Here is a 12,902-nt window from a genome sequence, read left to right as displayed (position 1 = left end):
AAAAACTGACATTCAGTCAGTGCTCATACTCATTTTATTCAGAGCATCCTGTATAACGTATATGTGCTCAGTAATACCATTCTGCAAACACAAAGTTAGAAAATGAATAAAAATGTGCATGAGAATTCTTTGCATTTCTTTCCTTTCTACATCTGCTCTCACATTTCTTTTTCTCTCCATTGCTTCACATTTGTAAGCAAAAATACGAACATGCTTTTGCTTTGTAACACTGCATTCGGAGTGCTTTTGTTTCCACTCTGCGCCTTAATGTTACAAGGCCACCGCCAACCTCTGACTGCTGCAAAACATTCATGTATGATATTTGCACTCGCTGTATTTTAGACACATGCATCGCTATGAAGTGCCTCTTTGTGCTCGGTTACTGTCGGCACTGGGTTGATATGGGAGGAGGGTGAACTTGAGTAAATAGGCGGTAAGGCATAACTGCATTCCTTTTCTCAGGATTCTTATATAACGTCCTCAGATGGCGCTCTGTAAACTCCGCTGTTTCTTGTTTGCTGAGGCAACCTGAGCACACAAAAGACAATAAAAAGAGAGGAGAGAGGACAGTCGTGCTGATGTAACAAACTGAGAAGCTATACTCTGCACACAAGGCATGCAGTATTTATTTAGAGATCCCAAGAAATATCTCACATATGATTATATGTTTTACATTGTTGCCATAACTGAGACACAACACTAGGGGGAGCCACTTCAACTGTATGCTGCACATCTGGTGCTGTAAAGGGTTGAGCAATAATGACATTTAATTTCTGATGTCTTTGAAGCCCCCTGCAAGTATCAAATGTGTCTACAGTCATGATATTAAAAAAAAGGAAGCGCACACTCTTTCAGTTCTAGAGTTTTACGAATGAGATCATGAAAAATAAATCATCTGGCCCTTAGCAGGTCTTAAAATTATGCAAATACGAACACCTCTATAAAAGGAGATGATGGATTGTATGGTAATAATCTCATAACCCTTCCCAGACTGATGCTCTGGAGCGTTCGGGTGCATTAACACAATGCCAAGAAAGAAAGACATCATCTTGGAGAAGCAATTCTTGCTGCCCGTCAATCTGTGAGGGGCTATGAGATCATTTCAAAACAATCTCAAGTCCATTTTGCAGTGAGAAAGATTATTCACAAGTGGAAAACATTCATGGCAGCTGTGGAAAACCCAACAAATTCACCGCAAGGTCATCCGTACAAAGCTTGGATAAACTCTCAGTTAGCGCGTTAAGTGTTAAAGTTCCCGACAGCAGAGACCTTCTTTCGGCTGCATATTCACAAGGGATCACCACAGAGGATGAAGCCACATATTTGATTTGGCACAGATTTTTGTCCTTCCTGACGCCACCCTCCTAGGGATTTGTGTCTTCTGCTGGTCTTGAACTGGGGATATTTCGCTTGTTAGCTGAATGTGTAAACCACTGAACACTACAATTAGAAAAACACTAAACACATACCAGCACAGCTCAGGTTTGCAAAGCTACATCTGAACAAACTAGACCTCAGAATTAACAGATGCTGTGCTTTCTTTTTACTATGACAGCAAAAAATAAATGTAATGAGCTTCCATTTATTCTTACCTTTTAAGAGTAGCATCTCATACTGAATAAAAAACAACTGGGTCTGAGACACAGCCTTTGAACCAGCTTTTATCCAATTGATTTCTTCATAAACAAAAGGCTTGAGCAGTAGGTGGGTGGGGCTGCTGCGTGTCTGAGATGACCACATTAGGGAATTCCCTACTCTGTGATATCGTACAGATCCAAGACTAGAAAAAGACTGAAACTCTAAGCCTGAGCGTTTGGCTCAAAGGAATTACTTTTACATACATGGACCTCAAAGACCATAAGGGGTCCACTGTAAAGAGTTATTTAACAACATTATGACAATTAGATATGATCCCCTGCTCACTGTCACTATAGTTCTGCTACAAAAAAGTATTATTTTTATCCTCTACACCATAAAAAGAATACAAATTCTGATTAACCCCTCTCAATTACAGTCTTTAACTAACTGCAGGAATAATATGCACATTACAGAGAATGAAACAATAACATTTTTATGCACAGATAAATCCACATATGCATGTACTGCAAGTCTAACAACTCACCTGCCCAGCGATCCTATCCAGGTCTCTCTGACCCTGAGAGGTCAGTCTACGACCGCTGTAAGCACAAATATTTTAAAACATTTAAAAATAACAGTTGTTGTGAAGTCACCACCTCAGAATCACATCGTCTCAGCATTCACCCTTCTCACCCATTGGGATCCTTCTCCACCATCTTGAGGCCCTCCAGAGCTTGCAGGACCTTCCTCGCCACGTTCCTGGATCCTACGCTGAAGTGGGCGGGGCATACGCCGTTCCTCTGGCGGCCACCGTAGATTTTGATCATGGAGCCCACGCCGGCCCCTCCTCGCAGGTACAGGTGGCGGGCCGTGGATGCTGGTGGCACATATCATATACAGTGCAGTATGTTTCAGTATGAACTTATTTTATCATTCAAAATACAAGAAGTCAACATATTTTAGAGCTAATATAAGTCAGTACAGGACATAACAGGTAAAGGAACAGTGTGCAGTGCATGCGTTTCTATTGGATTTAGCGAATATGCTTTATTCATATAACAAATTTTTATTCCAGGCAGAAGCACAATGTGCAGCATGCTACTATCTCAATAATGGAAAACTAAGTTAACAAACAGGAGAAAGTGTCAGGATTGCAGACCCAGACATGGGACACAGGAGTAAAGCATAAAGTAGAGCCCTTAAATATAAGCATAATAAAGTCTGAAAGTAATCCAAAGCAAAGCATAACTCCAGGCAATCCAATACACAGCTGAGAAGGAAAACACAACACAAATCAGGGATAATGGGACAAAAGATGTTGCACTAAATAGAAACCATCAGGGACAAAAGACCACAAACATAAAACAGGAAATGAACTACACAGAAAATGACCACAGAGACAAGACTGGCAAACAGAGAAGGATCACAAAAGGAAGTAACAAACTTATTACCATCAAAGCAAATAACTAAGGGCAAAAATGACAAAGAGATTCCAATGGACCAGGGAACATAAAACATTATAAACAGAAGACCAAACAACATAAATCAAAACTCAAAAGAAATCATGAAGAATAGGAGAATTAATAAAATGACATAATTAAGACAATGTTCTCTAAATCAGGGGCTCAGAAACAAAGAACAGATTTGACTGTACTGCACCTAGGTTCATGGTAGCCACAGTGAAAGGCCTGCCTGTGTTACTCAGCTGTTTGTGTATGATCATAAATCACAAGGATGCCTAAAAAAGGTACAAATAACTCCAAGACCGAATTGTTTTTCCATCTTAAGATGCGATTTCCAGAACCCAAACTTTATCAAATAAAATATATCTTCTGGTTAAACATTTCAGTTCACTGAGTCAATTCAGCTAATGATTGCTTGTCATGTTGACTGTAATCAACTCTGTTTGGGTAATTGTTCGGTGTGTAATTGTTTATTTTGTCTGAACAATAATTAAAACAGCTTGAGACAGAGAGAAACTGCACATCCACACACTAGAGAGGACTGAGCCTGACATGTTCATGACTTTCATTTACTTTTTATGATTATTTGTCACTCCAGCTGCACGTGGAAACGAAAACCAACCTGCTCTGGTGTAAAACCAGTTGTCGTCACAGGGGGCAAGCTCCTTGTGCCTGGCAAGCTTCACGGTATCAACCCACTCTGGGACCTTCAGTTTGCCAGACCTGAAAAATCAATTAGTAGGTGATGTGATGAATAAAAACAGCGTGATACATATTAAATTGTTTGCTTTTCCAACTCATATATATGATAATAAAGGTAAAGACTTCATTGTGTAGAGTAAGGCAGATTTTTTTGGTCATAAAAAGCTTTGATTACGATTTGGATGAGAGTCAAAGTAAGAACTTCATATTTTATTGCTCTTTGTAGGATGTTTCCACTTAAGTGCACTAACAGTGTACATATTTAAAGTAGTTCTAAGTTAGAAATTTCCATCATGAGAAATATGAAAATACAGCCTCTATTAATCCCATGCAGGCAAAAGTATGGCAGTAGAGGTACAGCAGATGTGCAGAAAGACCAGTGGGGTATCTATTGTAAAATAAAGCACAATAAAGAAAATGAAACAAGCTGGAATTTTGCTTTCTTTTTTCAGCATTCAGGGGGTGTATTATTGTTGTTGCATGAGTCTGAGCTCCCTCTGGAGTACAGGCTGACCTATATAGGATTTTTAAGACTGATACTGATACCAATATTTAGCATAGTTAAAAAAAAACTAAGAACCTGATACATCAGCCAATAGTTTTTCTTTCAGACACACAAAACATAAAGAAAATTATTATATTTGTTATATATATTCAAATTACTAAGCTAATATGAAAATGCAGTTTAATCTAGTTTTCTTGTCACAGCAAGTCACAGATTACTCACTGCCACTCAGTTCGGATCAGCTGGTTATCACATTTGTGTTGCCAACATGGAAGTTAGAGAGCGCCCTTTTGTAGACATACTATACAACATCAACACTCAGTGTTTAAGGGCATCTCGCCCCTCTCTTCTTTACATTTTCACTTTAATTTATCGGCTATTGCAACTGTAGCCGATATATCGGCAAACAGTTAATATCAGCCGTCAGTCGGGCTGTACTCTGAAGGTTCACTGGTTGTAAATGTGATTTATCGGCCAGTAAAAACCACACAATAAACACTGACACACACACGGTGGTGAGTGAAAGGGAAACATATGTGAAACTGTTTATACGTGTGAACAAGACAGCAGTGATATACATAGAAAATCAGCAATACTCAACTGAGAATGGCCACATACCACAAGAGAGAGAACATCTGTGATGTGTCAGAAGCCGCACTGAAATACAGCATCATGTCATCATGGCTGCTACTGTGGTTTACTACATTCTGGAGCCCATGTGTGTTTCATTCCTTTACTCTGCTACGGAGACTGAGACCCTTTAAAATAGTTATATTAAATCACTTTTTAACTATGAACTGGATTTTCCTGAGTGACTTACATTTTACAAAAATTTTAATCTAAATACAGAAGACGAGACTGGTTGTTTCTTTAGTACTATTAAAGTTATACAAATATAATTGTCTATGCATGCATATACATTTTAAGAAATCATCTGTGTGTGTGTTTTACTGAAACCTAGCTGTGAAAACTATGCAATCAAAACTTCAGGTTCTGATTGTAACCAAATTAGATCTCTCATGTATATTATTTTGGTTTTACTTCCAGTTTTTCTTGTTTTTTTCCTTCATTGTTTTCACCTCTATTTAGTTGTCTGTGCCTGAGCTCTGCTCCCACCTGTGTCTTGTTTGAAATTAGCCCTCTGTGTAAATACACTCCTGTATTTGTGGTCTGCTTTTCTTCCTGGGTTTCTTCCATTCTTTGTCTCCTCGGCATGCCAATCTCTTATTATTTTGCATGGGTCTCTCTAGGAAGTCTTCAAGATTAATGTAATCGCTGAAAAACAAAACTTGTAAAATTATTGCATGTTAGGAAGACTTGTAGCTTTTTAAAAAAAATTATAAATTTGATTTATAAATAAATAAGGTCTGACACAAATTCAATTAAAAAAATTGGAATATAGTTCAATATAGTAAATTTAGCAGCTTTCCCTCTCAAATCTACAGTTTTAATCATTTCTTTTCACAATCCCACCCAATATGTGCCAGTTTTTTTCCACAAAAAAGTGTCAATTCTTCTTCTGCATTTACCTTTTTTATCCCTCATAAATCTGCCAGTTTATTCTAATTTGCGCTACTTTGACGTAAAATTAGCTAAACACTCACAATTTTACACTCTCCGATTAACTTCATCTCTCAAATTGAATTTTTCTTTTCTAGGACGCATAGTTTTGGGTTGTTTTTTTTTTTTTTTTTTTTTTTTTGGTTTTTTTTTTTCCTTCGAAGCATTTCTTTTTCAAATTTACAATTTTAATCTCCGAAGTTTAATTTTCAAGTGTTTATTCTGTTTTCCTCCTCTCTTCCCTCTATCGTCCTTTAATTAAAATAAATAAATAAAAAAATAAAAAAAAGTATAATCTTAGGTGGCCCTCAGTTCGGTGTCTGCATTAATAAACTGTCCTTTCCCTGTGATTCACCGCGTATTGCAGCTGTCTGAGCCTCTGCCCAGCCTTCACAAATCCCCCATCATCCCGCTTGATTGACAGGTGGACATCAGCCCGTCATCAGATAAGCGCAGAGGCAGGTTGTGGTGCATTACTTACTTTTTGAGGAAAGCTGACAGTGCTTTGACAAACTCTTGCTGGTTGACATCTTTCACCGTGACGCTGGGCATCTAGAAGGACAGTTGGAGACAGGGGTGAGCTGAAAATGATACACTGTTTGCGGCTTTACGAGCAGAAAATCAGCGCTGATGTACCGTCCGTGCTAACGTTAGCTAAAACTCTAAGCTAGCCTAGCTAAAGTAACTGAAAGCGGGGCAGACACTTCGCCTCTTTCTGTTACTCAAACGTACACCTGTCATTATCATATATTACCAAATATCTTACTTTGTATAGGCCCCACAGAGACGACAGGCAGGCGGTTATGGACTCCCAGCTTAGTGACTGCAGCAAAAAAGGATGCTGAAGAGGGATGGAGGGAGACTGCCCTCGTTTGGAAAAGAAGATACCTTATCCCAAACTAACCTCGCCTGCCGCTTAATATCCCATCTTACTTAGGTTTAAAGGGTGAATTAACACTGACGGCAATATTCTCCACTTGTATTGTAATCCTACGGGTCAAAAAAGGTGGCGAAACAATATTAAAAAGCGAGTTTTTGAATATGAGGATGCCGTTTATGAAGTACTCCTGCTGAATCCCAGCAGGGGGGACTGTTGTGGCACCTTTCTTTACACCCTGGCCCACTTCGTGTTTATCAGGATCCTTTTCAGAAAGTGCTCTGCAGTCAGGGAGGGGGGGAGGAAAGCACCAGAGGGCTGGTATCGTCTTAATTTTTCACCTGCAGTGAACTCTAGTTTATGCAAATACAGTCAACGTTGCTTTTATTTGGCTGTCAAACGTTAAATGGAGCTCATTCTGCGGCTGCAGAGCCTGTGCTCCGTGTTTGAAGGAAACACAAGAGTGCATTTCAACGGTTGATCAAGACACAACGCATTAGATTTGGAGCTACCCAAGCAGTCAGCATCTGTCACCATCCCCCAAACTAAACGCTTTGGCCTTGTTCAGAAATATAACAAAGATCAGAACCCATATAAGTCTTTATCAGATACATAACAAACTATTTTATTTGATGGATATTACATTAGGCTTAATTTTATATTGTAATGTTAAAAAAGTCCATCAAATACACTTCAAGGGAAATGACGATTACAGGCTTGTACTCAAGTTTAAAATAAAAATGACTAAAATTGGTTTTGAGCTGAAAGCCACTTAATTGATAAAAACAAATGGCTTGTTAAATGTGAGGATTTGAAGCTTTCTCTTAACTTTAAGTCCAGGCTCTTAGGGGGTTTTATTGTCAGTTCAAAAGCATGTACAGGTTGAAGGCATCTCATCAATACCTTTCTCTGAGGGCATAAAACTTGGGTTTTTAGCGTGGCGTTTAACATTTTGCCATCTAAAATTGTCACGTTTAAAAGGCAAAGTGAAATCTTACTAGGCCACATAGTCTCAAGTAGAAAAAAGATTTTTTTAAGCAGACGTGCAGTTGCTTCAAAAAATGCATTATGTAATCCCAACAAAATGACGAGACCACGTACTTTTCTATGCATACAATGGTGTTACAGAACAATGTAAATGCATTTTTAAAGATGCTTTATAGTTGTGTTAATGAAATATCAAGATTATTATCACTGTATAAATTAAGTGAAACATTACTTCTATTGCCTCATAATTTGCAATATTTCAAAGAAATGTGTAATATTTGATGACATGGGGGGGAAAAATAACATTTTATGTAATTGCTGCTTACAGGCAGCATTATTTTAGTTTTTATGCAATGAAGGGCACTTTCAATCCTTTTCCAATGAACTTTATAATTTAAAGTGCCAGCAGCATTACAGTGCAGTAGTAGTGATGCAGAATAAGTCAAATGTCAGAACAAAAGAAACCTAGGTAGTTTGTTCAACGGGAGTCTTAAGTGCAAGTATAACATAAGTGTAATTTCCATCCACCTTTTGCTGATCCTGTTTAACTAGTGAGTGCTCCTAGCTCCATACTAAGTGGAGTCATTTGTTTACTTTTGGGTTGCATGTCATCCTGGTATCTCCTACTTGCTTACTTTCATAGCCTTGTTGTATTCAATGATATTTGCCTCAAGTGGTTTTCACCTGTAGCTGGAACAATTTCCTTGCGTATTTTTGCACAGTACTGTTCCGTTGTGGATATCAAAGTATCTTCGTACTCCCCAGGCTGACATGCAGCTCTCACTTGGATGTGGCTGGGTTTCTGTTGCTGTGCAGTGTGTTAGCCTACCATAGATCACAGGTAAATTGATTTTATATGTATTTCAGTTAAGACAAACTATATGACAGGATCTAAACTAAAATACAATAACAATGTAAATGTCCTCATTTTTAGGTTTTGTCAACCTAACAGGGTTCTTAAAGGTTTGGTGCAACTGAAGTTTTAGGTTCTTGTTGTACAGTTTCTAAACCTAAACCTTGTCCCTGACATACATTCATATTTTAGAGAAAGGCTTAACAAACTAAACACTTGCAAATTCACTACCTAAAATACATGAAACTACGATGCATTAAAAATGAATTCAGAATAATTAATTAATAGTACAATGTCTCAAATAAACGAACCCAGTGATACAGTGTACTCTGTCCTTTTCAGGTTGTCACTCACTTTACGACACCAAAAGGTTGTTTGTGTTCTTCTGGACGTAGCGTTTTCAGTGAGGAAGAAACGTTTCGTCGCTCATCCAAGTGACTTCTTTAGTCTCAGCTGACTGCAGGTTTCCCCAACCTTATAAACAGTACACTTGCACAATGACTGAAACTAGCCCACTGTCACTTTAGGACAGCAGGGAAAGACGCTAACCACCTCTATGGCTACGCAAGTGGAAGCGGGTGGCTGGATGATCTATTGCAGGCTACGTGCAGTTTTTACAGGCTTTACAAAAAACGGCTCTGTAACAGTTTATTTTAAGGTCCACTTCTTTCTGCATTAATCTCCACTGAGACAAATTAAATAATTAGCCTGACATTGAAAGGGATAAAAGTTGGGTAACCAAACTATAAGAATTTGTATACTTTTAGAGAGAGGAGGCGGGGCTAAGCGGCCACTGCAGTGTATGTGTGAACTGTCGAAGAGGAGAGTGAGGAAGCACAGCTGGTATCGGTGTATCAATACTGCGGAAAACACGTATTGAATCCTCTTTCAGCTGTTCAGAACCAATGCATATTTGGACGATGCTCGTTTAAGTCTTATGTGGCAAAGTGCTGAAAATGCAGAACGTTGTGGCTTTCCTTGTCCGTAAAGTCGCATCTTATGTGGCATTTGAGCTAATGTCTTGCACCAGCGTGTGGAAGCACTGTATCTAAATCAAAGCTAGCTAAATGTGTTTACAAATGTGCAGACATGTTCATACACACATACACAGCAGCTCTGCTCTCTGTGTCAGCCTGTCTAAGCGTCTTCCCCTCCCCCCCTCTCAACATCTCTCTCCCCTTTTTGTCCCCCTCTCCTTTTCCCTCCCCTTGCTGCTCTCCTGCCTGCGAGCACTATTTCAAGCCTGTGCTGAGGACAGAGGGAGGGAGAGAGGCAGACGCGCACAGATGCGCAGTTAGAGAGCGAGGGGAGGGGAAGGCAGACAGGATTTGGAGTTCAAGTGCACGTGCAGAAAATGGGCTGAATAGAGGAGAGTCGAAGCAGAAAGGAAACCAGGAAAGGGAACGGCAGGAGCTGGAGACAAAAGACACAGTAGCTTTCTTTCTTCCTTTTCTCTTCAGAGAAAAGAGAAGGTATTAGCCCCATAAAAAAAATGAGAACCACAAAATTTGAATATAGCAAGCATAAGACAAAAATGTATTCCAATTCTTGCCCCCTCCTCTTTCCCCACCGCCACACTCCTCCTCCTATCCCTCCCTCCATTAACCTCCAGTCTCTCGCTTTCTCTCCTCTCTCTGGTTGGCTTTTTCTCCCCTCCCACCTCTTCACACACACATGCACACGCCCCGGACTCCTTCCCACTCATTTCCCTCATGCTGTTCACTTTCACTGGAGACCGACCGCAGTAAGCTCAGTTTTTGCCTTCTTTTTCTTTTGCTCGCCATTCTGCTTTTTATACCCTCATATTCAGCAGCGGCGCCACCGCCTCACTATGCGTGGCAGCCCTGAAAAACGCAGGCCGTGGATTGTCCCTGCATTAGACTGCATGCCATGTCCTTTCCTGTAAACAGTTTTTTTTCTTCTTCCCTTCTGCAGTGTATATATATTTTTTCTCCTTTCAACTCCATAGTTGCGTTCTCTGTAGAAAATCTTATCTGCATTTTGAAGTTGAAGCTGAGGGGTTGAAGATTATGTCTGAATGGACACATGAAGGAGACTGAGGCAAAAGAATGAGGGGAAAATGGAGAGCATGGCCTTAGAGAGAGAGAAGGCAAGAAAGAGAGCAAAAGAGACGTAGGAGAGTACCGGTACTGGCAAGAAAAACGGGAGGGGGAAGAGAGGACCAGTAAGGGGATAGACTTGGGAAGGAGGGACAGCTGCATAGGAATTGACAAAAATCGCGGGAAAAAGGGGGGAAAAAAACTCTAGAACGAGAAGAAACTGGACTTCTCTCCAAACTCAGACTCGCACTATGTGGCCGCCTTTGATTTTGTTTTCAGACATGATTTTTCATCAGTTCTGATCATTCATCTGTGAGTATACTGTGTACATGTCCTTTTTCTCATATTCTGTCTTTCCTTTCTTCCTCTTCCCCCTCACCTCACTTCATTTTTCCCCCCAACTCTTTTCCTTTTTCTTTTGAAAAATGTGTTCCCTAGGTTGCTAATCCCCCCCCCCCAAAAAAAAAAAAAAAAAAAAAAAATCCTGCTCCTCTATCCCATCTCTCGCTCCACCTCTCACCTTCTTTCGGCGTCTTTCTTTCCCCCCCTTCTGCCCCTTATCGTGGGTTATCGCTGTTCTCCTTGCCTCTCCTTCAAGGATTACCTCTGCTCACATTTAGATGAGGGCTTTGGAAAGGGATCACTGAGTGCATCCAGTTTTAGGGGGGCCCCTGAATGGGAGGCCAGCACTCGAAAGGAGGCATGTGTGAGACTCTGTTCATGTGTGTCTGTGCATGTGTGTTGTAATATGTTGGAGTGTGATTTAGAGTTAAGGGAGCCGGCAGTACTTACGCATGCGTGGAGTTGCTCGATGATCACGTTTCGTATTCAGGGATTGTGCCATGCTGCTAGTTATAAAAATGTATAGAAATGAAAGCGGAGGTAGTTGGATGAGAAATGAGGAGAATTAAAGTATTGCTGTTTTGTTTTTCATTAGATGTTTCTCTCCTCCCATATGGCTCCCTTTTTCTTTCTTCTTCTTTTTTTTTTTTTTCTTTCCCCCCTCCTTCATCCGGGTATCCCCAATCTCTCTGGCTGCTTGTAAAGACAAAACCCAGTCCAAGATGTGATTTTTAGTATAAAGATTTCAGTTAAATGGCAAACAGGTTTTTAAACTTTTGTATCTGAACCATGACTTTTGAAGTGCTTAACTTTATGTAAGAGCAGTGAGGTAAGTACAGTCAGACAATTGAGAGACTCAGGATATATAACAAGTCCCCTATCGTCCATTTGCAGTCCATCCAGCCCTGACTACTTTTTTTGCCTGCGGTATTAGCCTTGGATATCTTCTGGCATCTCCTTTCTTTTCCTTAGTTATACATGTGTCTGCTGTTTTTTCTTTTATTTACATATCCTTCTGTTATGTCACATTCTGTACCACAGTTGCTATCTTAATCCAAGGTATTGCTCCAAGGGGTGCGTATATGTGTGTTCCTGCGTCGTCGTTCTTTATAGATGTGAATGTGCAAACGATAATCCCAGAAATTCTTGATCGTGCAAGTTTATGCTTTTTCTTTTTTCTCCCCCCTTAAGTTTAAAATCCTAATCACCTTTTTGTGCATTAAGACTGCGTAGTTTTGTAAAGTGAATTCAAAACTGTCATCTTGTAGACTGGTTTAATTGTGTAGCCGAGAGCGTTGGATAACACTCTCTATCCTAGTTTGGTAATAATAGTCTGTGACTAAATGTGTGCTCAATTTGTGTGCAATGAGATGACAGCATCACTGCATCCTGCGATCAGCCAAATAGGGAGGGTGCTTTTTGTTTAGCATCATTTCAGGGTCAACCTTTCCATGACCTCCACTGTACTGTAGCTCTTAAGAAAATGAAAGGGAAAAGCCTTTGATGTCAGAATTTTGCTGGATCCGCATATCTGCTCTGGTTAGCAAAAACACAGAACAGGATAGGCTGGCTAAAGCTGCCCAGAGCCCTCAACCTGCTCTTATTTATTTTAAATTCATTTTTCCCCCTTCAACTTTGGCTAAAATCTGCCAAGCATGTTTTGATTCCACTTCTGAGCGGATTTGGTGTCTATTGCCCTGTGTAGTGGGACCCCCAGGTTATGAAATATTACTCAGACAGACCTGGTGTTATGTAATCTTACGTAACTGAGGCGGCAGCTCAGCAGGCTCGTGATCAGGGGCTCTGGAGGAGAAGCTATATGGGTCTGCTTATGGTATGAACTCGCTGGCAGGGTCAACACACTCCTGACTACCTGGGACTTAAAGGAGAAGCTGCACAAAGGATGCTACAGCAACCATACATAGTGCATCAAACTGAGGACGATGACCCAATTTGTAGCAGGTTGTTTTTGTGC

The 12,902-nt window shown here is 40.1% G+C and overlaps 1 protein-coding gene across 1 annotated transcript; it reads right to left on the bottom strand.

Annotated features, from left to right (window-relative positions):
- Positions 1 to 15: 15 nt before the first annotated feature.
- Positions 16 to 6,870, bottom strand: LOC102291633 (40S ribosomal protein S19). Its single transcript, XM_005927561.3, has 6 exons — positions 6,575 to 6,870; positions 6,290 to 6,360; positions 3,664 to 3,764; positions 2,272 to 2,455; positions 2,123 to 2,177; positions 16 to 528 (listed from the first exon to the last, which is right to left on the bottom strand). The coding sequence occupies exons 2-6, from the start codon at positions 6,358 to 6,360 to the stop codon at positions 481 to 483; spliced, it is 459 nt and encodes a 152-aa protein (XP_005927623.1). The 5' UTR covers positions 6,575 to 6,870; the 3' UTR covers positions 16 to 480.
- Positions 6,871 to 12,902: the final 6,032 nt, after the last annotated feature.

This window comes from Haplochromis burtoni, unplaced genomic scaffold (genome assembly GCF_018398535.1).
Source record: "Haplochromis burtoni strain Fernald_Lab_line unplaced genomic scaffold, NCSU_Asbu1 Contig_90, whole genome shotgun sequence".
Lineage (NCBI taxonomy): Eukaryota > Metazoa > Chordata > Actinopteri > Cichliformes > Cichlidae > Haplochromis > Haplochromis burtoni.
This window is presented reverse-complemented; position numbering and strand designations above follow the sequence as displayed.